This window comes from Lissotriton helveticus, chromosome 10 (assembly GCF_964261635.1).
Source record: "Lissotriton helveticus chromosome 10, aLisHel1.1, whole genome shotgun sequence".
Taxonomy (NCBI): Eukaryota; Metazoa; Chordata; class Amphibia; order Caudata; family Salamandridae; genus Lissotriton; species Lissotriton helveticus.
Genome location: NC_136071.1, coordinates 438,467,382 through 438,492,545, shown reverse-complemented (window position 1 = coordinate 438,492,545; position 25,164 = coordinate 438,467,382). Strand labels below are relative to the sequence as shown.

Sequence of the window (25,164 nt, the reverse complement as noted above, 5' to 3'; positions counted from 1 at the left end):
TCTCCTTGTTGATACGTATTTCTGGACCATCCCATAGGAATGGAGGAGACCAGCCGCTGCTGACAGCCGGGCGGCTCCATCCCTACTGCTTGTGGTCAGGAAGCAGAGGTATTGGTAAGGCAAGATGCGCGCTAGAGCACCAACTGGGGCCAAGTCTTAGACAACCTTAGAAAGCTTTCTAAGTGGTAGATGTGGAGGGCAGCCTTCAGGCTTAATCTAGAAGGAGTGTAAAGCACAGTATGGAGCACAGGCATAGACGACACAGAAGACTGGCAGGACGACGAGACCAGGAGAAGCAGCAGTCTTCCCAGTTGCAGTCTCGGTTCCCAAAGGGAAGTCCAGCGAAGTCCAATGTGCCCAGAAGGTTGGAGATGAAGTGGTTTCGGATCTGAATCTTGTCCCACGATGAATCTAAGGAACCACCCACAGGTAAGCCCTTCAGTACCCTAAGGAATGAGTTGGGACGATTTAGGGGTCCCTCCCACAGGAGGTACTGGAAAGTGGGTAGGATATTTTCATGTCCTTTGACCAGTTTCACCTCAGAGCAAGAGCCAACGAATCCCTGAACTGGTTCCAACTGGAGTATGCAAGGAGGGCACCAAATTTGCCCTTCAAAGCGCTCCAGTGCCGCTGGCAAGCGCCCCCACCCAGTCACAATACACCAAGTCCTGTCTGCAAGATGGTCACACCTCCCTGTGAAAGGGAACCTATTGTCCTGCCTTCCCCTGTCCCCTTGGCTCAATAGCAGGAGGGCAGAATTGTGTCTCTGGTCGGCAGCAGCCATAGCTTGCTGTCCGGGTCTAGGAGACTAGTATCAGGAGCACTGAGGGCTTCCAGAAGGAGCTTTACATTGCATGGAATCATACCTCCAAAACCGTTTGTAGTGTTGGGGTATGATTTCAACAAGTTTGATAACAAACACAAGAGAGTTAGTTACAGCCAGTTTAGAGTTAGCCATCGCGTAATGACGTGTGGCCACTCTATGTATCGTTATGGCTGATGCACTTACAACTCGGGAGAATGGACTCCAGTTATAACCCAGCACCCTGCCTTCAGGATTGAAAGGTCTTCCTTAGGGCAGACTTATAGGTTTTAAGTGCAATGGCAGGGCTGTAGTCACAGTTTGAGTGGTCTCCCATGGGTGGCATAATACATGCTTAAGCCCATGGGGGGCCCTGGTGTACCTATGCCCTGGGTACCTTAGTACCATATACTTGGGACTTATAAGGGTACATCAGTAGCCAATCTGGGGTGTATCTAGGTACTTACCATGTCCAATTTAGGGAAGAAGCACAGACTAGGGTCCTGATTAGCAGGATCCCATTCAAACTGGTCCGTAAAACATGACACCAGCAAAAAGTTGAGGTGACCATGAAAACAGATCCTACTTTCCTACATCTGCATAGATGAAATACTTGGCACAATCCCCCTACTTCTATCCATTTCCAACACACATTACTTAGGCAGTACTCATTCCAACCACAACCGTCAGTATTTACAATTTGCGTGGAATGCACACCCCTCCTCTATTCCCACCTGGCGCTTACAGACAGCGACCCTGGAAGAACCCCCCTTCCGCACCTCTCTTGGCATGCCATCGTAGACTGCGTTGAGCATAATAATGACATGGAATCCACCAAATTAACAAAATGGGACACATTCAAAGTGACGCTCCATGGACACTGCCTGGAGACAAAATGGACCATGCGTCAAATGCTTAATGGGGATATCTCAAGCATTGAACACACACTTTTAGTCAACTAGAATCAAGTGGTACAAAGCCCCAATAACATGTCAGCTAGTGGGTGAACAGTGAACACGCTTCATTGTTGGAAAGATTCCATTGCCTTAATTACGCTGCCCAGTCAGTCCACACGCATGCTGAAGAAGACAGATCTGTACGGCCATTAGCATGGCTTAATCAACAAGACCAGCCCAGACTTTCCAAAATGCCCGCCAGTGATACACTACTTTATACCCAACACGAAATACACAGGGAACTAATGAACCATTACACTTTCTTATACCAGACTATCTCTTATGCGAGCACTGAATACTTCGATGCTTTCTTCTACACAATATCATTACCTTGCATCACCCCAGATCAGCAGGTACCGCTGGACACCCCTATCACACAATTCAAAATCCAAGAAGCAATTAGAGCGCTTGCCTCTGGTCGTTCCCCAGGCCCATTGGTCTACCCGCCGAGTTCTATAAAACTAGTGCATCTCTTCTCCCCCCCCCTCCGACTGCTGGCATTGTACGAAGCAGCCCTCTCAGCAGATTGTCTTGCTGCCTGCCAGCGCGAGGTGCTACTAATCTCCCTCCCTAATACAGACCTCTGGTTTTGCTCAATACAGATTACAAGATCTTAGCCAAAATCCTTGCAGATCGCCTGGAACCCTTAGTTCCAGTCCTGGTCCATCCGGATCGGAATGGGTTTGTTCCACCTCCCAGTACTTTCTTAAACCTGCAACGCTTTTTTCGAGTCACGACTTACTATCGACAGCATTCAGCATTAGCCTTGCGCTGGGTGCCTGGTGTTATACCTTGAAAAGGCCTTTGACTGGCTAGGATGGGCTTTTTTATTTAACAGACTATCTCACTATGGCACTGGGACCGCTTTCCCTGACTAGTGACATTACTGTACACCCAACCATCGATAAGGGTTAAGACATGTAGGGTTGGGCGGCGAACTCCGCAAGCAGAGTTCTTTCCTCGCACGCTAATGGTAAGTTGCTGAGTGAGGAAAATCTAACAATAGACCGCTTCCCAGTGAGATTTCTCAACACAGACGGTAACGGATGGTCGCTCCCACTCACGATGAGAAACATTCCGTTAGTGTTGAGGACGCAGCCGCTCGAGTAGCACTTCTACTTGAGTGACAGAAAGAAGCAGCGCCCTCTTGTGCTGAGTGATGCTGTTCACGCTGATTTTACTGAGCGGGACAAACACCCGGCGTTAACGGCATGAAGTAATGCACTCCACCGCTCATGGAACTCAGCGTAGTTTGGCAGAGTTTCGTCACTTTGCAGGGGTTCCACATAGGCCTAAAGACAGGAGCTCTTGTTTTCGACCCAATTTACATACACAGAAGCACTAGAAAGGACTGCCCACTCTCCGTTTTAGGTGGAGCCTGAGTCAGCGCACATGCGCTGCGAAGCTTGTTGTGGTGGAGTAGCGAATAGAAGCCCCACCCATTCTCTGCCCATATTTGCCATTGGCTTGTCTCATTGTCTGTCCTAAATGCTGGCTTCTGATGCGAAAATAGGCTTGTTATTCCCTCCTTAGCACCGCCTCCTCTTTATTCGTCGCCTCCCATGGCGACTGGCCCCTTTACTTTGGTTGTGAGCACTATTCTCTTTATCCATTTTTTCTTATTGCAGGAACAACATGCTTTGATGCATCTTTATCCCCCTCCGTTGCTGTGCCTTGTTTGTCCCCCGCCCTCCCTCCCGTTGTCCATGCCTTCTCCGTCCACCCGCCCGCAGTCCTTACCTTCTCCCTCCGCCCCCTCCCCCCCTCGTTGTCCGTGATGCCTTGCATTTGCAATGCAATAGGTCTCACATTTACGCAAGTTTGAGCTATTGGCATTCTGAATGACAATGCCTTTTATTTATGCTTTGGTTTTTAAAACATATATAAAACACATTGTCATTTACAATGCCAATAGCTTAAACTCGTGAAAATGCAAGACCTTTTGCATTGCAAATGCTTATTAACTTAGCAATTGAACCACTTGTGATTGCAATTCAGGAACAGGGTGGAGCATGGGGTATACCCTTAGAAGACGGAACCCATACAATCTTCCTTTATGCTGACGACTCATTACTTTATCTTACTTAAAGACATGCATGCCATTCCAGACACAATAGCCTTCACACTTAACCATTTCACATGCTTCTCTGGCTTGAGGGTCAACTGGGGAAATCTTGTCTATTCCCCTTCGTGCCTGATTTGCCTAACCCACATTTTATACTTAGCGGTGCATATAGCCTGGCAACTCAACACATTTCGCTACTTAGGCGTGCAAGTATATCACTCTCTAGCAGGCCTTTTAGATAGCAACATTACTCGAGCTGCCACATCCTTAAAATCTCAGGTGGCCTTTTGGCGCACATTATCACTATCAGTTGCAGGACGTGTAGTGCCCCTAAATATGGCGGTTGTGCCCCGTCTCCTATATTACTTTGCTAATTTGCCTCTTTATATCCCAGCTACATTTTTGTTGATTTGAAAGACATATACGGGAATTTATTTGGCACAACTCACGATGTAGGGTGGCACTAGTGAAACTATACTCACCCCTAGACCAGGACGGACTTGCAGTACCACATTTAGAGCAGTACTACCTTGCCTCTTAAATTCAATGGATTAGTTGATGGTCAGCCGGCTTGCAATTAGTGGGCAAAGCCACCACCCTGCCTGTCTCGAATTTACCTACCCCCCTTCACCTATTCCACCTATGCACCCAATCAAAAGCAACTGATTCCTTGTTACAGATTTCATTATGGAATCCATTGCATTTGTTCCCATCAATGTTACACTTTTCGTTCACGAAAATACAAATGTTAGACTTTTTTTTATATTGGACTTGCCAGCCCCTCTGAAGAGTTAATAGGTTGGCCTCCTACCACCTTCCCTGGAATGCAATAGCCAATAAAACAAGACACTTGTAAACCGAAACATAACTCTTCTTTTCCCCTCCCACACCTCTTTGTCTTGTTTATCTCCAGTCTCGCAGATTTATGACGTGTACATTATATTTCAAACTACTGTCTGCTGTGTACTATGTTATTATGCACCATTGATAGTGACTTACCTTTTTATTGCCTGAGCTACTGTAGTTGTATTATCGAAACTTAATGAACAGATTCAATCAAAAAATGGAAATAAAGGAGCACAGAAAGAGGAAAAAAGGGTAGAAGAAAGAGTGCCAGTGTTTGTGCCGATGTAAGAGACTTGTGTGAAGGCCATTTTGTGTCTCTGTGGTGTCTTTTTGAGAAAGTTGTGTGGTAAAAGACAGACGAGAGAGAGAGAGAGAGAGAGAGAGAGAGAGAGAGAGAGAGAGAGAGAGAGAGAGAGAGAGAGAGAGAGAGAGAGAGAGAGAGAGAGAGAGAGAGAGAGAGCGCACAAGCCCGCTGAAGGATTTCAGTTCTTACTCCGTCTCTGGTGCTACTTCCTCTGAAGTGGCCAGCAAGTCCCAAATAAAGACAGCATCACCAACACTGATCACATGCTTTTGTTCAGGAGTAAATTTCACTTGTTGTACCATCTCCGAATGTCCAATATAAACCTATGACAGAACAAGCAAGAGTTTGGCATGAGTGGTCCATACCAGTAATCTAGGGGTTTTCCGTGGTTGTGTTCATTTATGAAGAATTGGACCGCATCTATTTAAATGCTAAACTTAATACCATTTGATTTAACACAAGTCATAACAATATTAAATGGACATGCCTTCCTCTTAAAGACTCTTAGGATTAAGAGGCCCATTGTGGTTAAAAAAACCTCTGTTATCAGCCTAGAAATAAAAATCTTATTTTAATGCTATTTGTACACAAATCAAGGTACAGAGCACCAGAGCGCACACATACTACACAGGTCTAAAATACTTAGGTAAAAGGACACCTCCAGCCAATCACTTTGGGTAGCTCATGTAGATGATACCTGGGAGTTGATGTTCTTCTTCATCTGATAGTCCCAAATCTTGATGACTCGGTCACCAGAAGTCAGGAGAAATCTGGAGTTCTGGCTCACAGCAAGTGAGGAGCATAAGGTCCTGTGCACCTGAGAAACCTGCAAAGAAAACACATACAATTAAAACCCAAGACCAGAAATGGGACAAGAAGTAAGGAAACTTAGGTAAGAGGAAAGAATGAGAAAGACAATAGAGCGAGAGACTGGTTAAAAGGCAGCACAATGTTTGTAGGAGAAATAGTATGGCATATGAGGCACAAGGTGAAGAAAACTTGACACCTGGAGGATTAACCAGTGCAAGAAAGGAATGTTAATGAACAACCTATTACAGAAGTCCAAATTTAACAACAATGACTGAACCCTTTAATAATGAAATCCTCACATCCAAAACTTAACTTCCTAATCAGCTGAGCAGTTAGTGCATCTTTTATTTTCTGTCTTGCTCATAATGGCAGCCAATGCAATAATCTCTGAGAACGAAATACAATAACTCTGTCAGTTGCCCTTAACCCCTTTAAAGCGTTGTAAATAGACCTCCCCAGTGCTGCGCTGTCCATTGGAACTAGTGCTGAATGGACGTCCAACGGTCGTGCGCAGCACTGGGGAGGTAGTGGCCGTGACGACCGTTGGCCGACGGCAGCAATTAAGGGGTTAATATGATTCCTGTTGTTTACCTACAGTTTGAAAGGAGCCTAGCAGATCTTTGCTGAACAGTTTTTATAAGGGCTGAAAATTTAGTATTGTGTAAAATCAAAGTCATTTTATGTAGTCCATAAACATTCAAATTAATGAAGGATTTACTGCTGAGTAATTTGAAATTAAAGAATGGTCACCCTTGACAATATTATAGTGTCACTACTTCCCCACACTCTTGACTGGCATATTGGAATGCTACTCGACTCTGTACAACAGAATTATAAATAAAGAAACATAATGAAGATAGATTATATAATTATATATTCACTAAACAAAAACAAAGGTTACAGGGACGTTATAGTTAGGGTCAGATTTTACTCATACAAAACCAGAGAAAATCAGCTGTTACAGTTACCGGAGTTAACTGTAACTCATGCCCTGCAATGCACTGCTTATGACCTCACATATTACATCACTCATGGCAAGGTCAGTGACATCACTGATGACTTCTCAAATTACATCACTGATGATATCTGATGGCAGTCCACGCCCACTTTTTCCACCACTCTGCAAACCAGTCCACGCCTCCTGGTGAACTCTTGGTTGGAGGATGAAGGCCCCTTCGCTGCTGAGGGTCCGTAGGGGCCAACTAGCCCACCTGTTACCTCCAGTAAGCCCCACACAGTGGGATTGCCGAGAGGTGGGCGCAGGCCACGCCCCTTTCTCCACAACTTTGCAAACGTGCCTCCTGGCCCACTACTATTTAGAAGATGAAGTCCCCAAAGCTCCTGAGGGTCACTGGAGGCCAACCAGAACTCCTGTTACCTCCAGTAAGCCCCACACAGCTGGATTTCTGAGAGGTGGACAGAGGCCACGCCCCCTTTCTCTACCCCTCTGCAAACACCCCTCTGCAAACGCTCCTCCTAGCACACTCCTGCTTTCCAATTCAGTTCTGATCCACTGCAAATTCTGCCAAAAAATGTAAAATACATGGCCCAGGGACCCCCTAAACAGGTCTAGATGGTCAGGGTGTTTCTACCCTTCCCCTTTTTCTTGTTTTTTTAACATTTTTGCTAGTGACTCGGTTCAACCAACTCACGAGATGGCTGCCAACACTTCTTGGTTTGAAGTGTTAGCTGCTCATCAGATCTCAAGCACGAGATCGGGAGGGTTTGCAGATCCACTGCGGCCACAGTTGTATATCTGAGAAATCTTTCAATTTCTCAGGAACTACTGAACGGACTTACACCATTTACCATAAAGAGTGCTTTCTGACCCAAGAGCAACATTTCTGTTAAATTTGGTGTATTCCGTTCAGCAGTTCGGGCTGTAGCCGTGTCAAAAGTTTCCTATGGAAACTAAAATGGAGAAAAAACGTTTTGGGGACCCACCCCCCTTTTTCCCAGACCCGCTTGACGGATCAATCCGAAATTTTCAAGACAGTAGCTGATGTGACCACCCCATTAGTTTTGAAAATAGATAGGTAGATAGATAGATAGATAGATAGATAGATAGATAGATAGATAGATAGATAGATAGATAGATAGAAAATTCTAAAGGGGAAAGTAACGTTATAGTTGTTTGAAATGTTCAACATAAGGTTTTAAACTAAAAAAAAAAAACGGAGGAGATTCACCTGTTATAGGTATATTTATCTCAAGTAGCTGTAACTTGTGCTGTAAGGAAATTATAGCTCATGCCCCAGCCATGCACAGTTTTATCATCAATAATTTCACTGCAAATGTTGCAGTGATATTATCAATGGTGTCATAGATGTCATGAGCGATGTAATATGTGTGATAATTAGCAGTGCATGGCGAGGGCGTGAGTTATAGTTACCTTAGGATATGAGTTATAGTTATTTGAGACAACTATAATTATTACATGGGGGCGCTAGGTGGCGCGCGACCAAGATGGCCGCACACCAGTGAGGCTCCTGCCAGATCGGGCAGATAAAATCCTGCAGTCCCATCCTGAAGAAAACACGATGCTAAGCAGAGCCATGAGAAGAACGCACAAACGCTGATGAACCTGATGGTGCAACCTGTGCTGTATGAAACGCTGCCGTCCCTCACTTAGAGGCAGAAGAAGATCCGAGCGGAGCTGCCCGCGAGTGACTGGAGTCGCCCGGACGGGTCGCGGCGGTAGGAGAGACCGCGGCACGCTGGGCCTGCGGAGCGAGGTAGCGGCTGCGAGCCCTGGTCGGCAGTGGGTGCTTGCGGCGAGCTGCGTGGCCCCGCCGCGGTTGGGGCTGACCCGCTGGTTGGACCGGTGCGCCGACCTGCAGAGGAATCGCCATCAGCCCCTAAGGTGAGACGCGCTCTGTGGCTGCCGGCGGCCGCCTCCTACCTGGATATCCCTGTGCTCTGTGGGGGTACTGCAGAGCGCGAGAACGGAACAGTACCGGCGGGGATGTGACCTGTGTCCCTGGGTGCCCTGGATGTAGCGTGGGTGAGGCGGTAGCTGGCGGAAGGATTTGTCACTTTACGAGCGAGCCGCCATTACCTGGGTGGCGCGAGGGGTGAGCACCTCCATCTTGAGGAGGACGGAGCGCGGCTGCCGGACTTAGGAGATAAACTGGGTCGCTATTCCATGAGATGGCCACATAAGCGGGGCAAAAACTAGCCGGTGTGAGAGCCATTACCACATTGGGAACTCCTGATATACTGCAACACAAGACAAACACGTCCCCCCTCTCCTGTGCATCAAGAGCAGTGGCTGAAATTTGTGAAGCCCGTCTGCAAGTATCATGCGACACCCGAGACCTACCTGATAACTGCTTCGAGCTCCTGAATAGCCTACCTGGCGGCTCGCGAGTGGCAACGCCGGTTTGGGCGGCTCCGTGATCCCAAAAGGGCCCACTCTACACTGACTGCGCCAGGGTATTGCCTCGACATCAAGCAGGCCCTAACCCGCTGGTACTAGCGTAACAGAACTGCGATACTTCAAGACGCTATACGCCACTGGTGCAAGACTGTCAACTACTCTAAAGACTGTGGTGTGAGGCTGCCATGGGGCGCAACGACGCGAAACAAGCAAAGCTTACATTTGAGTCTCGCAGGACGCAGAATGCCCCTACCGAGGAGTGTACTGATCCTGAAGCTGCGGGCAATCAAGATGGAGACTGGAAATCCCTCCTCTTGAGCATGAAACAGAGTCTGTCATCAATCAATGCCAAAATGGACGCCATGAATGCCAGAATGGACACGGTAGTGAACAAACTCGAGCACCATGATCAGAGACTTACTGAGGCTGAATCTAGGGTATCGGAACTGGAGGATGGTGCAGTGGCCAATAGGGAGCGGGTACTTCAAATGGATAAACTCTTAAAAGTAATTGCGGATAAAAATGAGGACCTGGAAGCCCGTTCACAACAGAACAACGTCCGCGTCTTAGGCCTGGCTGAATCGACAAATACTGGCCACCTAGAGGACTTTATGGAGAAGCTGGTCATTGACTTATTTGGCAGAGACTCCTTCTCAGCGCATATGACAATAGAGAGGGCACACAGGTTGTTAACTGCGCGCCCGCCCCAGGGGGCGACGCCTCGACCTATCATCATGCGTTTCCTTAACTACCGAAACAGGGATACAGTCCTCAGATTAGCACGGGGAAAAGGCCAGGTGCATCATGAAAATACTACCTTAGCTTTTTTCCCAGACTTCACCCAAACAGTGCAGGAGGCCCGACGGAAATTTGTCACTGTGAAGAAAAAACTTCAACAACAAGAGATTCCGTATGCCATGATGTACCCTGCAAAACTAAAGATCTTAACACCGCGGCCGCCAACACTGCTTCACTAACCCCCAACAGGTGGAGGATTACCTCAAAAAGAATCGCAGGGCTGCATCCGGAGAAGCTGCGACACGTGACGGCTCCCAAACGCCCTCACCAATGTCCCAACTGGAGTAACCTATCCGAACTCTTTAGACGCATATACTGGTGGTCATGCTACTGGCATAGCGAAGCGCCATCTACGAACTGGTGATGTATAACTGCTGACAATTTCTAGGTAACATGGTCTGCCCGGTCACTCTTCCCCGTCCCGCGAAGCTGCTCGCCTAGTTGGCGTAGTGGCTGGAGGGTGCAACAAGGGAGAAGAGGAGGCAAGGTGCAAGCCACTAGTGTCTCCCATGACGGGTGAACCCCGATGATTCTAGAAACTGACTGTTACGATGGGGGCTACTCAGATAAAGAGGAAGGGTGGGGCTAGCATACCCGGCCAGTTGGGGGAGCCGGCGTGGGTGGTGGGGGGTTGTTTCACGATAGCTATACTATACCCTGTGCAGGCAATACAGGTTACAAATGTATATTATGATATAGATTTTAGTTTCTGGGATGGAGTCATTAAATGAGGCATGCAACACTCGCTCTATTAAGGTAGCATCTTGGAACGTGCGGGGACTAAATGACCCCAGGAAGCGTAGAGGAGTGCTCGGATACTTGGACAGACACGATGTTAAAATTGCTCTCTTACAGGAGACTCACTTAGCCCCTAGGTCCGACCCGCAGTTTGCTTCGAGATGGGCCTCCCACCAATGTTTTGCATCTTACTCCAGCTATTCTAAAGGCGTAGCCATCCTAATCAAGCGTGGGATAGCATTTACGCCCAATGGATCAGAATCTGATGTCGGGGGTAGGTTCTGCCTACTTTGGGGCAGACTTTACTCACATGATGTAGTATTTGTCAACTACTACGGCCCTAATATTGATGATCCTCATTCTCTACTCCTGCTGTGGGGCAAGGTGCAGGCGCTAGGCATCACTTATGTTATTTGGGGGGGGAGACTTTAATACAGCACTGCGGCCCCAGATGGACAGATCACAAGATTCCCCGGCCCATTACACACTCACACAAAGAACACTTACTGATATTGTAGATAGTAACTATTTATTGGATTCCTGGCGGTACAAACACCCGGCAACTAGGGAGGGCACACACTTCTCAGTGGTCAATTCCTCCTGGGCTAGACTTGACTATATGTTTGTCTCCACGGGAATGGCACACTGGCTGGGCCAGGTGCAGCATCTGGCCCGCACATATTCGGACCACGCTCCGGTGGTCTTGGAACTGCAGCCCCTACTGGACAGCTCCCCCTATCTGGGGTGGCGCCTCAACCCTTCGCAACTCCACGACTCGGCGTTTAAAACTGAGATAGAACAAGATATTAAAGATTTTTTTGAACGCAATCTAAACTCTGTATCTAGCATCACGACGGTTTGGGAAGCGTTCAAAGTAACCGCGCGGGAGTGGTGTATAGCCAAAGGTGGGGGAGTCCTTACATCACTGCGCACCGATCTTCGCAAATTAGAGAGGGACCTACACGAGTTAGAAAGCACCCTTGCACGCAGCCCTGATGATGGTGCAATAAAGGCCCAAATACGCACTAAGATATCGGAATATGAACTGATCGCAGACCGGGAGTGCCGATTCTGGGGGAAACATAGCGCGCATTTATGGGGAGGGAGATCGCCCGGGAAAAGCGCTGGCGGCTGAAACCAGGCCCCCTAGATTTTCCACTTATGTTAAGTAACTTCAAGACGGACGCACATGGCACCACACACAGAAACCTCCCAGACCTCCTCTGCCTTTTTTAGAACATTATAGCACGCTCTACTCATCACATAGAGGCACCCCACTTGATTTATCTTCCTATTCTGAAGATACTGCACTTGCCTGGCTGGGCGACACTCAGAGAAAATTCCTTAACTCAGACCTAGAGCTCGACGAAATCATAGATGCTATTATGCATATGAGGTCGGGGCGGGCCCCGTGGTCAGATGGACTCCCAATTGAATTTTACAAAATCTATGCTCACCTATTAGCCCCCATCCTAAAAGAAGTGTTTTATGCGGTGCTAGAGGAAGGATGCTTGCTCACGACTATGAGAGAGGCCCTTATAACTTCACTGCTCAAACCAGGTAAATTCCCAGTGTTGTGCGACTCCTATTGGCCCCTGTCCCTATTAAACTGCGACACCAAAATACTAGCAAAGGTCCTAGCGACCCGCCTAAACCTATTGATGGAGCGTCTCGTGTTACCCGACCAGGCGGGTTTCATACCCAACTGCTCCACGTTGCACAACCTCCGAACACTAGCTGCAGTACTGGAAGATATTGATCTTACCTGTGAAGCAGTGGCAGTGTTCCTCGAAGCCACCAAGGCGTTCGACTCCCTGGAGTGGGACTACTTGCTGGGCACATTAAAACATATGGGAATGCCCTTTTCGTTCCTACACTGGATACGGCTGCTGTATGGTCAGCCGACGGTGACTGTGCTGCTGAATGGAACCAGGTCCTCCCCCTTTCATATTTTCAGAGGCACAAGGCAGGGCTGCCCCTTATCCCCAATCTTATTCGCCATTGCCATTGAACCTCTAGCCGCTAAACTTAGACAGCATCATAATCATAGGGCATTGGTCTACCCAGCCAGGCAACTGTTAATTTCTCTATACACAGACGACATGACACTATGTGCATAAACCCCGTGAGAACCTGAACCCCGTCCTGCGTGAACTTACTAAATTTGGTGGAATTTCTGGAATACAAATGAATTGGGCCAAATCTGCTATATTCCCCCTAAATGATAATATGCAACCATACCAATTGGATTATCCGCTTCTCTGGGAGACTGATGAGTTTAAGTACACCTATCGCCATGCCTGTTATCAACAAGACACAAACACAGTGGGAGGGAAGAGGACTGGGACGGGGAGGACCCTAATCGGGGTAATGAGGATTACCGGTAAGTAATAAGACATTCCCCCCTCATGGGTCCTCCCCGTCCCAGTCCTAACAACGTTTCTCTGCTCGCGTGTGGCAGCCATAAAGCGAGGCAGGAGCCTTCTTAAACTGTGGCAACAATACAATTTAATATTTCAAGACTTTGGTTAAGCACCCACTGAGGTATGGGGCCGTGCGGATGGCCACTCCCACTGGGGCAGCTGTTGGAACTTAAAAGCGTGCATTCTTCACTGCGCTCCTGATCTTGGGCCAACCGAAAGCTACTGAGGAAAGGTGCAAAACCTGAAACGAGTCTGGCTGGTGTTGACATTTATTTCATATATGCTGTTCACGAAGAAGAATGCTGGCAGGCTGTCATACGAAATAAAAAGAGCATATTCCCTTCGTGTGACTTCGTGTTAAATTGGGCACCTGTTGGGGGGGCGTGGCCAAGCAGCATGGCCGGCAGGACGTAAGCTCCTCCAGCTCCTGTCCCGTGGACCCATATATCCTTTAAATAAATCCTACCTGGGCTGCGTTTTGCCGGATTCGAGGGTCGGAAGCTCCTTGACTGCTGGGGGGCCCCCTGGCTGGAGGTCCGCTGGCTGTCTCCACCGTTTTTTCCCGGAGGACGGCCCCGGCGCTTGGAAGGCTGGGCTGCCGCCTACGTGAGGCCGGGGACTGAGGCCTGTATCGGAGCGGCGCTGCGAGGGCGGCTCGGCTGTGAGGCGTTCCCGAGAGTCTGAGGTGCCTGCTGCGGGCCAGCGGAGCCCGCTGCCATCCGGGGCTCCGCATCTGAAGAGACTGTGTGTGTGGCTGGGGCCCTGCGGCGGCTCTTCACTGCCCGGCATCGCCCGCGCTTGGAGGAGGTGAGAGCGGCGCCTCTGTTGCACTGGCCGGCTTCTGCTTGCTCAGGGAGAAGCATCCCGATCGCGGGAGTGCTCCTTGGTCCTGACCTCCTGTGTTCTCTGGGGTCCTGAGGAGCCGGCCTGGAATCTGGAGCAGCGGCGGCGGATGAGGCACTACGGGGCGCGCAGAGACGGACTTTCGCTCCTCCCTCAGGCCGCCACCATCTTGAGGCTGCATTGCGGCGGCCGTGCCTATTAGAGACGGAACCTCCTGATCGCGGGAGCGCTCCCCTGCCTGTGTGCCCCTCTGTCCTCTGGGGTCTGAGGTGCCGGCCTGGACTCTAGGGCAGCGGCGGGGAACGAATCACCACAGGGCGAACGGGCCTGATTACCGCCCCTCCCCCACTCCGCCATAATCCTGACGCTGCACTGAGGCGGCCACGCTTGTTGGACCGGGAGCACCCCGACCGCGTGTGTGCTCCCTGGTAGGGACCTCCTGTGACACCTGGGGCCATGGAGTGCCGGCCTGGGGTCCGGGGCAGCGGCGGTGAGCGGGACGCTGCAGGGCGGGCAGCCGCTAACTTCCGCCCCTCCCCCACATGGCATCATCTTTAAACTGCATTGAGGTGGCCGTCTGCCGTGAGGAGCGGGATTGCAGCTGGATGGCCACGGCCCCCCGCTGAGGTGCCGCGGCACTGGGGTCCCGCTGACGATTGGGTACTGGGAGCCTGTGGTGGCTGAGACCTACGGGGTGGTGCAGGACCCCCCATGCCTGGATATTGCCCCTCCACACAGTGCCTCCATCCTTTGCCTGCGACGGGGTAACCTGTCGCCGCCCAGCCGGAACTTGCGATGGAGTAGCCGCAGCCCCTTGCTAGTAGTCTGGGGTGGCCTGGGCCTGCCGGTTGGGCTCGCCGCTGCTTGCGCGGGGCCGGCGTCCTGTGGCGCCCTGCCTGCCCCGGGCCCCTCCGCCTGCCCAGGGGCGACCGTCGGATCTGCTGGACTTTGCGGTTTGTCACCCTAGGGGTTCTGCTCCTCCCTGGGGCGCCTTTCCTGGGGTCACGCCGCTGGCCCGGACTTCTCCTGCTGCCATTGACACTTTGGTGGGACTGGGCACATCCTGCACCTGTCGGAGGCTGCGTGGACCTGGTTGCCACATAAACGCGGCGTTGCCAGCCTTCTCCGGACGCCCTTCATCCTCCCACCGCCTGGGGCTGCTTCGGGGCGAGGACTGGTGCACGGCCGAGATTTGGGGAACAGACCGGAGGCACGAGCCTGGGAGGCGATCGCTGTGAGCGGTCCTTGAAGATCTGCCGTCGGGGATTGGTGGGCCACCAGACTGGGGGAGATGCGCAAGGACAGGATGTCGAAGTCCACCCAGCCAAATACCATCACACAATATACTACCCAGCGGCTGCCTTCGCAAAGGGTAACGCGCCAGATCGACCAAGAGGAGGGCGCGGACGGGTCATCGGAGCCCTCCCGGGCGGAACTGTTGAAGGCTATACAGGGCTCCCATTCAGCACTAGAGAGGCAGATAGAGACAGTCTCGATTGATGTCAACCTTCTCCGGACAGACCTCCGTAAGGTGGCAGACAAGGTCTCAGATGCTGAAAGCAACATTACCCAACTACAGGGAGAGGTGTCCTCTCTCCAGCAGACGGTCACGCAACTTATGGCCACGACGCGTGCACTGGAAAGGAGGGCCGAGGATGCGGAAGGCAGGGCGCGTCGGAGCAACATCAGGGTCCTGGGTGTACCGGAACGGTTGGAGGCGGGGAATGCTGAGAGGTTCCTGGAAAACTGGATTCGGGCTCAGTTGTGCCCACACGGTTTGTCGGATGTCTTCGTCATAGAGCGGGCGCATAGGGCCCTGGTCCCCCCTCCGCGTCCAGGCGAGCCCCCGAGGGCGCTGATCGCCAAGATCCTGAACTATAAGGATCGGGACTGCATCTTGAGGGCCGCGAGGGAGGCGGAGTCACTCACCATTGAAAATAGTCGTATATCCATTTATCCTGACTACACTCAGCAGGTGCAAGAACAGAGGAAGTCCTACCTGGGCGTTAAGTAGAAGCTCCGCGAGATGAAACTCCAATATATGCTCCTGTACCCGGCTAAGCTTAAGGTGATCTCACAGGGCCGGGCGCACTTTTTCGAATCCCCAGCGGAGATGTGGGAGTGGCTGGAGATACGGGGTGACGATCTGCCCCCCCGGGGGAACGTGGGGGCCCCGAGAGACGTGGGGGACCCGACCCCAACGACGACGGCGAGGTCGACATAGACGCCGGTCTAGATCGGAGGGCTCCGAAGGACCTAGAATCACGGTGGGAGAAGATGGTGCTCTGCACATGAGATCCTTGTTGGCAGAGGTTGGCCCGGAGTCCTCGGGTGCACCCGCCCCCGGGGAAGCCTTGGAAGCCTTGGTTCCTGATACCCTGCGGGGCACTGTGCCAGATGTGAACTCCTCAGCCCCGGTGATTCTGGAGACTGGGCTTTCTGCACCGACGCTGGAGATGGCTACGCCCGGAGGTACTGTTTGACTTTTGGGATTCTGTGCTCCGTTGAGAGGCCTCCTCCTGGGGCTCTGGATAGTTCGGGATGCCTGTGTCCCATATTGCTTGTTGTTGGGTGATTGGGTGAGGCGGAGGACTTGCATCCTGTTGATGAGGCGCTGTGGGGTGGAAGCTCTTTCTCAATCCGGATGGGGAGGGGCCTGTCCTCGGGCTGCCCTTGGTGGATGAGCCCAGGGCCTATCCTGAATGTATGGGTCCCGAGGGGGAGTTGGTCAGGGGGGGGTGGGTGGTGGTGGTGGCTTGGTTGTTGTGGGTGTGTGTTGTGTGGACGAATGGGGTGGCTGTGTACGTCCTGGCACCGGCAGGGGGAGGGCAGGGTAGCATGTTTTTTTGTTGCGGTCATCTTGCTCCTGGGTGGGAATGGGGGTGGAAGTTCTGGGGGGGTTGGGGAGTTGGGGGTTCTTTGGGGGGAGGGTGGGGTTGTGGAAAATGGTAGTTGTTGCTGGCATCGAGTGTATTGTATTGCAGGTTTCAGTGTGGCGGATCGAATGGGCTAGACTTACCGGCCCGGATGCTGTGCAGGCCCGGGGGTGGCGGACCACACTGTCTGTGATATACAACCCGGATGGGCGTACCTACCAACTATGGGTTTCAAATTCTTAACCTGGATCGTGCGCGGGTTGGGCACTTGCACCAAACGACACAGGGTCCTCTCCTTTCTTAAATGCCATGGGGTCTCCGTTGCCTGCCTCCAGGAGACCCATTTGAATGAGGAGGGTGCCCAGAAGTTGTCCAGGAAATGGCGGGGCCAGGTGTTCCATTCCACCTTCTCCACGTATGCCAGAGGGGTCCTTATTTGGGTTGCACCGGGAGTGCCCTGTGCCGTGCAGTATGTGGAGGCGGACATTGAGGGCAGGTATCTGCTACTACTGATTAAGTTAGATGGTAGGGACTTCATGCTATTGAATTCCTATGCACCGAATACTGATGACCCTGCTTTCTTTTCCCATCTTCAGGACCTCATAGTCTCGGATCTCAACACTCCCTTCCTCTGGTTCGGGGATTTTAACTGCGTGTTAGATCCGGAGTTAGATAGACAGCCTCCTCGCACTTGCACGAAACCGCGCATGACAGCCCGCCTCAAGGAGGTGATGCATAACCTAGGCGCTGTAGACGTGTGGCGTACGGGCCACCCCACTCAAAGACTCTACACCTGCTATACTCCGACATACAACACACATAGCAGACTGGACCGCATACTTGCGGCTAATGTTGCCGCGTCTCTCTCATTGACGGTTACCCACCAGGCACGGTTTCTATCGGACCATGCTCCGGTGACATGCGTAGCGCACTGGGCTGACCAGACTGCGCGTCCCTGTACTTGGCGGATGTCAGTGGACCTCTTGCAGGATCAGGTGGGGAAGGACCATGTAGAGACTGCCCTGACTGATTATGTGGATCTGAACTGGGGAGACGAGGACCTGGCCTACTCCACCAAATGGGAGGCTCTGAAAGCGGTGGTACGGGGGGGCCTGTATGGGCCTCACCTATGGGGTCTGGAAACAATTGCTCTGTGACTTGCGACACGTGGAGGACCGACTCCGGCGCAGTCAGTCTCTGCCGGAGCCCACAGCCTCGGATCGTGCGGTGGAAGAGGAGGCTCAGGTGTCCATACATGACACTCTTACCCGGCTGGACAAATACACCTTAGGCCAATTTAGGCAGCGTCTCCACCGGAAGGCCGATAAATCTGGGCGCTTGCTGGCCTGGATCCTTTGACAGGAGTTCGCCCCTGAACGGATTGTTGCCTTGCGGGCTACCACGGGGGACGTGGCACACTCGGAGTCGGCTATTCTCGAGGTGCTCCGATCTCACCTCCAGCAGGTGTATACGGCGGACCCTACAATCACGGAGGACTCCTATCGGCCTTACCTCCAAGGATTGGACCTTCAGGTCCTTTCCGAAGAGACGATGGAGGAACTGGACGCACCATTGACGCTCCAGGAGGTTAGAGTGGCTATGGCTGCCCTACTGCGAGCTAAGGCGCCGGGTGGCGACGGTTTTCCACCGGAGTTCTACCACTCGTTTGCTGATATCCTGGGCCCCCTCCTTTTGCGGGTCTATGGAGAAGCCCTGGAGACCTGTGTTCTCCCACCTACTATGAACCAGGGGGAGCTCTGCATGATTTTGAAGCCGGGAGGGGACAAGTGCGACCCGGCAGCATACCGGCCTATCACCCTAATCAACACGGACGTGAAGATCCTTACCCGGCTGTTGGCCACTCACCTGGCCCCGCACATGGCACATTTGGTCCACCGGGATCAGTGTGGGTTTATCCCCGGTTGTAACACCGCGATGAACCTGCGGCGTCTAAATCATGTCCTCCATGAGGTGCGGGCTAGCGAGGATCCTCAGGTGTTGGTGTCCATAGACCTCGCTAAGGCCTTTGACACTGTCAGCTGGGTGTACCTCCTGGAGGTGCTCCGGAGAGCAGGGCTGGGGCCGATTTTCTGTAATTGGATCCGGGTGCTCTATGGGGCTCCCCGGGCTAAGGTTCGGCTAGGATCGGCCCGTTCAGAGGAGTGGCCCCTGGAGCTGGGCACACGACAGGGGTGCCCCCTGTCACCGCTCCTTTTTGCCCTCGCGATTGAGCCCCTGGCGGTCTCTGTTCGGACTGAGCTGGAGCAATGGGGCATTAAAGTCGGAAATACCGTGAACGTGGTCTCCCTTTATGCGGACGACGCTCTGTTGTACCTGTCATCCCCAGAGGACTCGGTCCCCGCTTTATTGCGGTTGCTAGACCACTTTGGTGCGGCCTCGGGGCTGCGTATTAATCCTGCGAAGTCTTTAATCTTTCCTCTGGCGGGATACGCTGTCGCTCCGGCCGTGGACCTCCCGTGCCTAGGGCTGCGCTGGGAACTAGAAGCCTTTCGGTATTTGGGTATTCAAGTGGCTCCGTCTGACGACAGTTGTTGTCCCGCAACGCGGAACGAGTGATCCGCTCTCTGCACCAATCCGTGTCCTTTTGGAATACGCTTCCTCTGTCCCTCATGGGACGGTTGGCGGTCGCCAAAATAGTGATGCTGCCTCGCGTATTGTATGTACTGCAGAATACACTATGCCCGCTCCCCCCGCGAATATTCCGCACGCTCAATTCCCTGCTTACATCTCTGCTCTGGGCAGGCGGACGTAGCAGAGTAGCTCTACATACCGTGGTCCGGAGCTGGGAAGAGGGAGGGCTAGAGGCCCGAGATTTGACCTCTACTACTACGTAGCGCAGCTCCTGCCGGCTGCGAGATGGTTCGCGGCTGCGGACACCTGGGAACTACAGATCCTGGCGGGCAGTGCAGATGAGAAGGCTCTACAGGTGGCTTTGATGCAAGGACGGGGCGCGGATGCAGCCCTACCCTATGTGGTACGCCACACGGCCAAAGTCTGGCAGCGGTTTGTGGAAAAGATCTTGAGGCGGGCCCCCTTTCATAGGGAGCTACCGGTGTGGATCCTGGCCCCAGTATTGTTGATGGGGGAAAGTGTGTCCTTCCGGGAATGGCGGGACGGAGGCGGTGAGACTCTGGTGGACCTTTATCCGGATGACTCCTTCGTGTCTTTTGAGAAAGCCTCGGATGCCTTTGGCCTGAGCAGGGGACAATATTTACACTATAGGGGACTCCAGGAGGTGGCGAGGACAACCTGGCCCCAGTTCCCGGAGGCGCCACCGCTGACGCACACCCTTAACATCCTCCTTTCCTGCGGTAGGGGAAAGCGGTTGTTATCCCTACTGTATTCAGCCATGCGGCGGGATTCGGCTCCGCCGACCGCGCCGTCCTGGGCGGCTTGGGAGGCAGATCTGGGGATGGCTTTGGAGCCGGGACAGCGCAAACGTATCGGGCTTCTGACCCGGAGAGTCTCGTGTAATGCGCGGTTCAAGCTGATCCACTTTAATTTTATGCATCGCACCTACATGACCCCGGTATCATTGAAGCGTATCTCCGCAGACAGGCGAGATGACTGCCCTAGATGTGGGACGTTGAGGGCTGGGTTCTTTCATCTGGCCTGGGAATGCCCGCAGGTTGGTTACTTCTGGAAGGAGGTGGTGGACCACATCGGACGTGTCACGGGCCTCCGGATTAATCTGGAGCCGCTTCATTGCCTCCTGGCGTTGGTGCCCAAGCCCAAGAAGAGGAACTTCTCCTATAAGTTCCTGCAGTTGCTGTTAGTGTTGGCTCGGCGGCGGGTGGCTATCACTTGGATGGGGCAGAGGGCCCCTGCACTGTCCCTTTGGCTTAAGGATGTTCGGGAGTGGTCCCTGGCTGAATAAACGCACATGCAGCGCACGCGACGCGATGAGAGACTGCAGGAGGACCTACTAGCTTGGAGGGTGATGTGTGCTGCGGGGATGCCGGATAATGACTCGGATGCCACTAGCGCCAATTGTTCACCCCTGAGGGTTCTGATTACGAAGAGGATGTGGTGAGAGATACGGCAGAGGGATCTGTGTTGGGGTTATGCCCTGTTGGGCACGCGCTGATGTTCCCTATCTTGTAACCCTATAAGTTGTCTTGTGTCCCAGAGAAAGGACTGTAAGTGTGGGGTCTGCACCCTATCGGGCCGTGAGAAACTACCTGACTCTTGCATGCACTCTATTGATGATGCCGCGTTCTTTTGGGGGGGGGGGGTTTAGTTGTTGGGTGTTGATGGGGTTCGTATTGCAAAACCACCTGCGTGGATGGGTGGTGGGTGGGCTACATGGAAGACTTGAACAGAGGAATGAATGACGTGCATAAAGGGGGGACGCAGAAACAAAACCAAAACGGAAACTGCGGATGTTAGAAATCCTGGCGTGTTTATATACATTGGTTATGTCTTTCTTTGTGGCATTCCTTATTGTTACGCCGCCCGGCCTCCGGGATGTGGGCCAGAAGGCTGTGTCTTATCCTGAATGTGGTCTTTGGTCATATTCGAATCCAAATGCCTATGTTTTGAATGAGCCTGGAATATGTCTTTTATGTTCTTGTTTTCTGTTGTTGGATATATATATATATATCTATATATATCTATATATATATATATCTATATATATATATATATATCTATATATATATATATATATATATATCTATATATATATATATATATATATATATATATATATATATATATATATATATATATATATATATAGTAAAGCAGACTAAAATGGATGACTAGAGCAAAGCACTTCCTTGTCCAACGGGGGGGGCTTTCATTTCTAAATTTAGGTCCACCAACAGTCTGAGAACATCTGAACTGAGAAGTCAAGAACTTTCCACAGACTAACAGTCCAGAGACCTTTTCCTTTTCAAGCCCACCAACACATTATTGTAATGCTAATTTCTCGAATTCTACTTTACAGATTTACACCAAACCAAACAAAAGCACTTCCCTGAGTAAAGTTCAAGTTTCATGCTAAGTTTTGTGTAATTCCACTATGGAGTTTATATGTAGTGAAGAGCAAAGATTCCTAAGGAGTTAAAAAAAAGAGAAAAACTGCTTTCTGAACAAAGTGCCCTCCCCTCCCCCCTGACCGATCTGCCTGAAAGTCAAAACATTATGAGTAAGCTAAACATGGTAAGTGTCAGCCCAACTGTTGTGCAACTCCATAAAACCGCAAAATATCAGCAAATACATATTTTTTTGACCCCCGCCACCTCTCCACCCACTTTTAACATTACTATGCCCTTTGTCGGATCCACATGAAACCATGAGATCTGAGATTCTTGCACTGGGCTTTATATGCTAGTATGCTGACAAATTTCATGCAGTTTCAGTAAAGTGCACAAAAGTTATTAGCACATGAAAATATTTTGTCCCCTTGAAGGATCTGCACAAAACCTGCCATTACCGCAAAAGATTAGACATGCTAAATGGTCACCATATTTCTTGTGGATATGTCAGAAGATGCTACTGTTACATAGAAAACAAAGACTTTCTTGACCTCTCCTCTTAACTGTGCAGCCTTCGATGAATCTGCACAGATATAAAAATACCAAAAGTAAGCTAAACATGCGAAGCATCTATTAAATGTTTCCAATTCGTCAAACTGTGTTAACTTTATAGGCTAGTAATAAAATACAACAATAGCAAATGGTAACGGTTAATAGGAGCGCACAGCAAAGTATAGGTATCAAGTCTATAACAATAGTAATCAGTACGGTTGGTGCTCAGGAAGAGAGTAGAGATTGGTTACCACAACCTCTGAAGAGACCAAAGTCAATATAAAGATAATCCTCCGAGCACTCAGCAATCAATGTCTTTATCAGTAGTGATCATCAATCATCAATGTCATCAAATCTTCAATCCAAAATAAGTAAATTGTCTTGAAAAGTTCTGAAAAGTTCCAATTTATTCAAATGCGCAGCCAACACGTGTTTCGTCCCTTATCCCTATTCATGTTGTAACCTATGCGGCTGCTCTCTCAACCTAATAACAACAATAGCAAATGGTAACGGTTAATAGGAGCGCACAGCAAAGTATAGGTATCAAGTCTATAACAATAGTAATCAGTACGGTTGGTGCTCAGGAAGAGAGTAGAGATTGGTTACCACAACCTCTGAAGAGACCAAAGTCAATATAAAGATAATCCTCCGAGCACTCAGCAATCAATGTCTTTATCAGTAGTGATCATCAATCATCAATGTCATCAAATCTTCAATCCAAAATAAGTAAATTGTCTTGAAAAGTTCTGAAAAGTTCCAATTTATTCAAATGCGCAGCCAACACGTGTTTCGTCCCTTATCCCTATTCATGTTGTAACCTATGCGGCTGCTCTCTCAACCTAATAACAACAATAGCAAATGGTAACGGTTAATAGGAGCGCACAGCAAAGTATAGGTATCAAGTCTATAACAATAGTAATCAGTACGGTTGGTGCTCAGGAAGAGAGTAGAGATTGGTTACCACAACCTCTGAAGAGACCAAAGTCAATATAAAGATAATCCTCCGAGCACTCAGCAATCAATGTCTTTATCAGTAGTGATCATCAATCATCAATGTCATCAAATCTTCAATCCAAAATAAGTAAATTGTCTTGAAAAGTTCTGAAAAGTTCCAATTTATTCAAATGCGCAGCCAACACGTGTTTCGTCCCTTATCCCTATTCATGTTGTAACCTATGCGGCTGCTCTCTCAACCTAATAACAACAATAGCAAATGGTAACGGTTAATAGGAGCGCACAGCAAAGTATAGGTATCAAGTCTATAACAATAGTAATCAGTACGGTTGGTGCTCAGGAAGAGAGTAGAGATTGGTTACCACAACCTCTGAAGAGACCAAAGTCAATATAAAGATAATCCTCCGAGCACTCAGCAATCAATGTCTTTATCAGTAGTGATCATCAATCATCAATGTCATCAAATCTTCAATCCAAAATAAGTAAATTGTCTTGAAAAGTTCTGAAAAGTTCCAATTTATTCAAATGCGCAGCCAACACGTGTTTCGTCCCTTATCCCTATTCATGTTGTAACCTATGCGGCTGCTCTCTCAACCTAATAACAACAATAGCAAATGGTAACGGTTAATAGGAGCGCACAGCAAAGTATAGGTATCAAGTCTATAACAATAGTAATCAGTACGGTTGGTGCTCAGGAAGAGAGTAGAGATTGGTTACCACAACCTCTGAAGAGACCAAAGTCAATATAAAGATAATCCTCCGAGCACTCAGCAATCAATGTCTTTATCAGTAGTGATCATCAATCATCAATGTCATCAAATCTTCAATCCAAAATAAGTAAATTGTCTTGAAAAGTTCTGAAAAGTTCCAATTTATTCAAATGCGCAGCCAACACGTGTTTCGTCCCTTATCCCTATTCATGTTGTAACCTATGCGGCTGCTCTCTCAACCTAATAACAACAATAGCAAATGGTAACGGTTAATAGGAGCGCACAGCAAAGTATAGGTATCAAGTCTATAACAATAGTAATCAGTACGGTTGGTGCTCAGGAAGAGAGTAGAGATTGGTTACCACAACCTCTGAAGAGACCAAAGTCAATATAAAGATAATCCTCCGAGCACTCAGCAATCAATGTCTTTATCAGTAGTGATCATCAATCATCAATGTCATCAAATCTTCAATCCAAAATAAGTAAATTGTCTTGAAAAGTTCTGAAAAGTTCCAATTTATTCAAATGCGCAGCCAACACGTGTTTCGTCCCTTATCCCTATTCATGCTATTGTTGTTATTAGGTTGAGAGAGCAGCCGCATAGGTTACAACATGAATAGGGATAAGGGACGAAACACGTGTTGGCTGCGCATTTGAATAAATTGGAACTTTTCAGAACTTTTCAAGACAATTTACTTATTTTGGATTGAAGATTTGATGACATTGATGATTGATGATCACTACTGATAAAGACATTGATTGCTGAGTGCTCGGAGGATTATCTTTATATTGACTTTGGTCTCTTCAGAGGTTGTGGTAACCAATCTCTACTCTCTTCCTGAGCACCAACCGTACTGATTACTATTGTTATAGACTTGATACCTATACTTTGCTGTGCGCTCCTATTAACCGTTACCATTTGCTATTGTTGTTATTAGGTTGAGAGAGCAGCCGCATAGGTTACAACATGAATAGGGATAAGGGACGAAACACGTGTTGGCTGCGCATTTGAATAAATTGGAACTTTTCAGAACTTTTCAAGACAATTTACTTATTTTGGATTGAAGATTTGATGACATTGATGATTGATGATCACTACTGATAA

General features: G+C 49.8%; 1 protein-coding gene across 2 annotated transcripts in view; it reads right to left on the bottom strand.

The window, feature by feature from the left end:
* LOC144784260 (mitochondrial Rho GTPase 2-like) overlaps positions 1–25,164 on the bottom strand; it is a 1,917,079-nt gene that overhangs the window by 1,312,727 nt on the left and 579,188 nt on the right. For both annotated transcript variants that reach the window (XM_078662926.1, XM_078662927.1), the window contains exons 24-25: positions 5,671–5,799; positions 5,163–5,296 (exon numbers count right to left, since the gene is read on the bottom strand). In XM_078662926.1, coding sequence (XP_078519052.1) covers positions 5,163–5,296; positions 5,671–5,799 — 263 coding nt within the window. The remainder of the gene's footprint in view (positions 1–5,162; positions 5,297–5,670; positions 5,800–25,164) is intronic.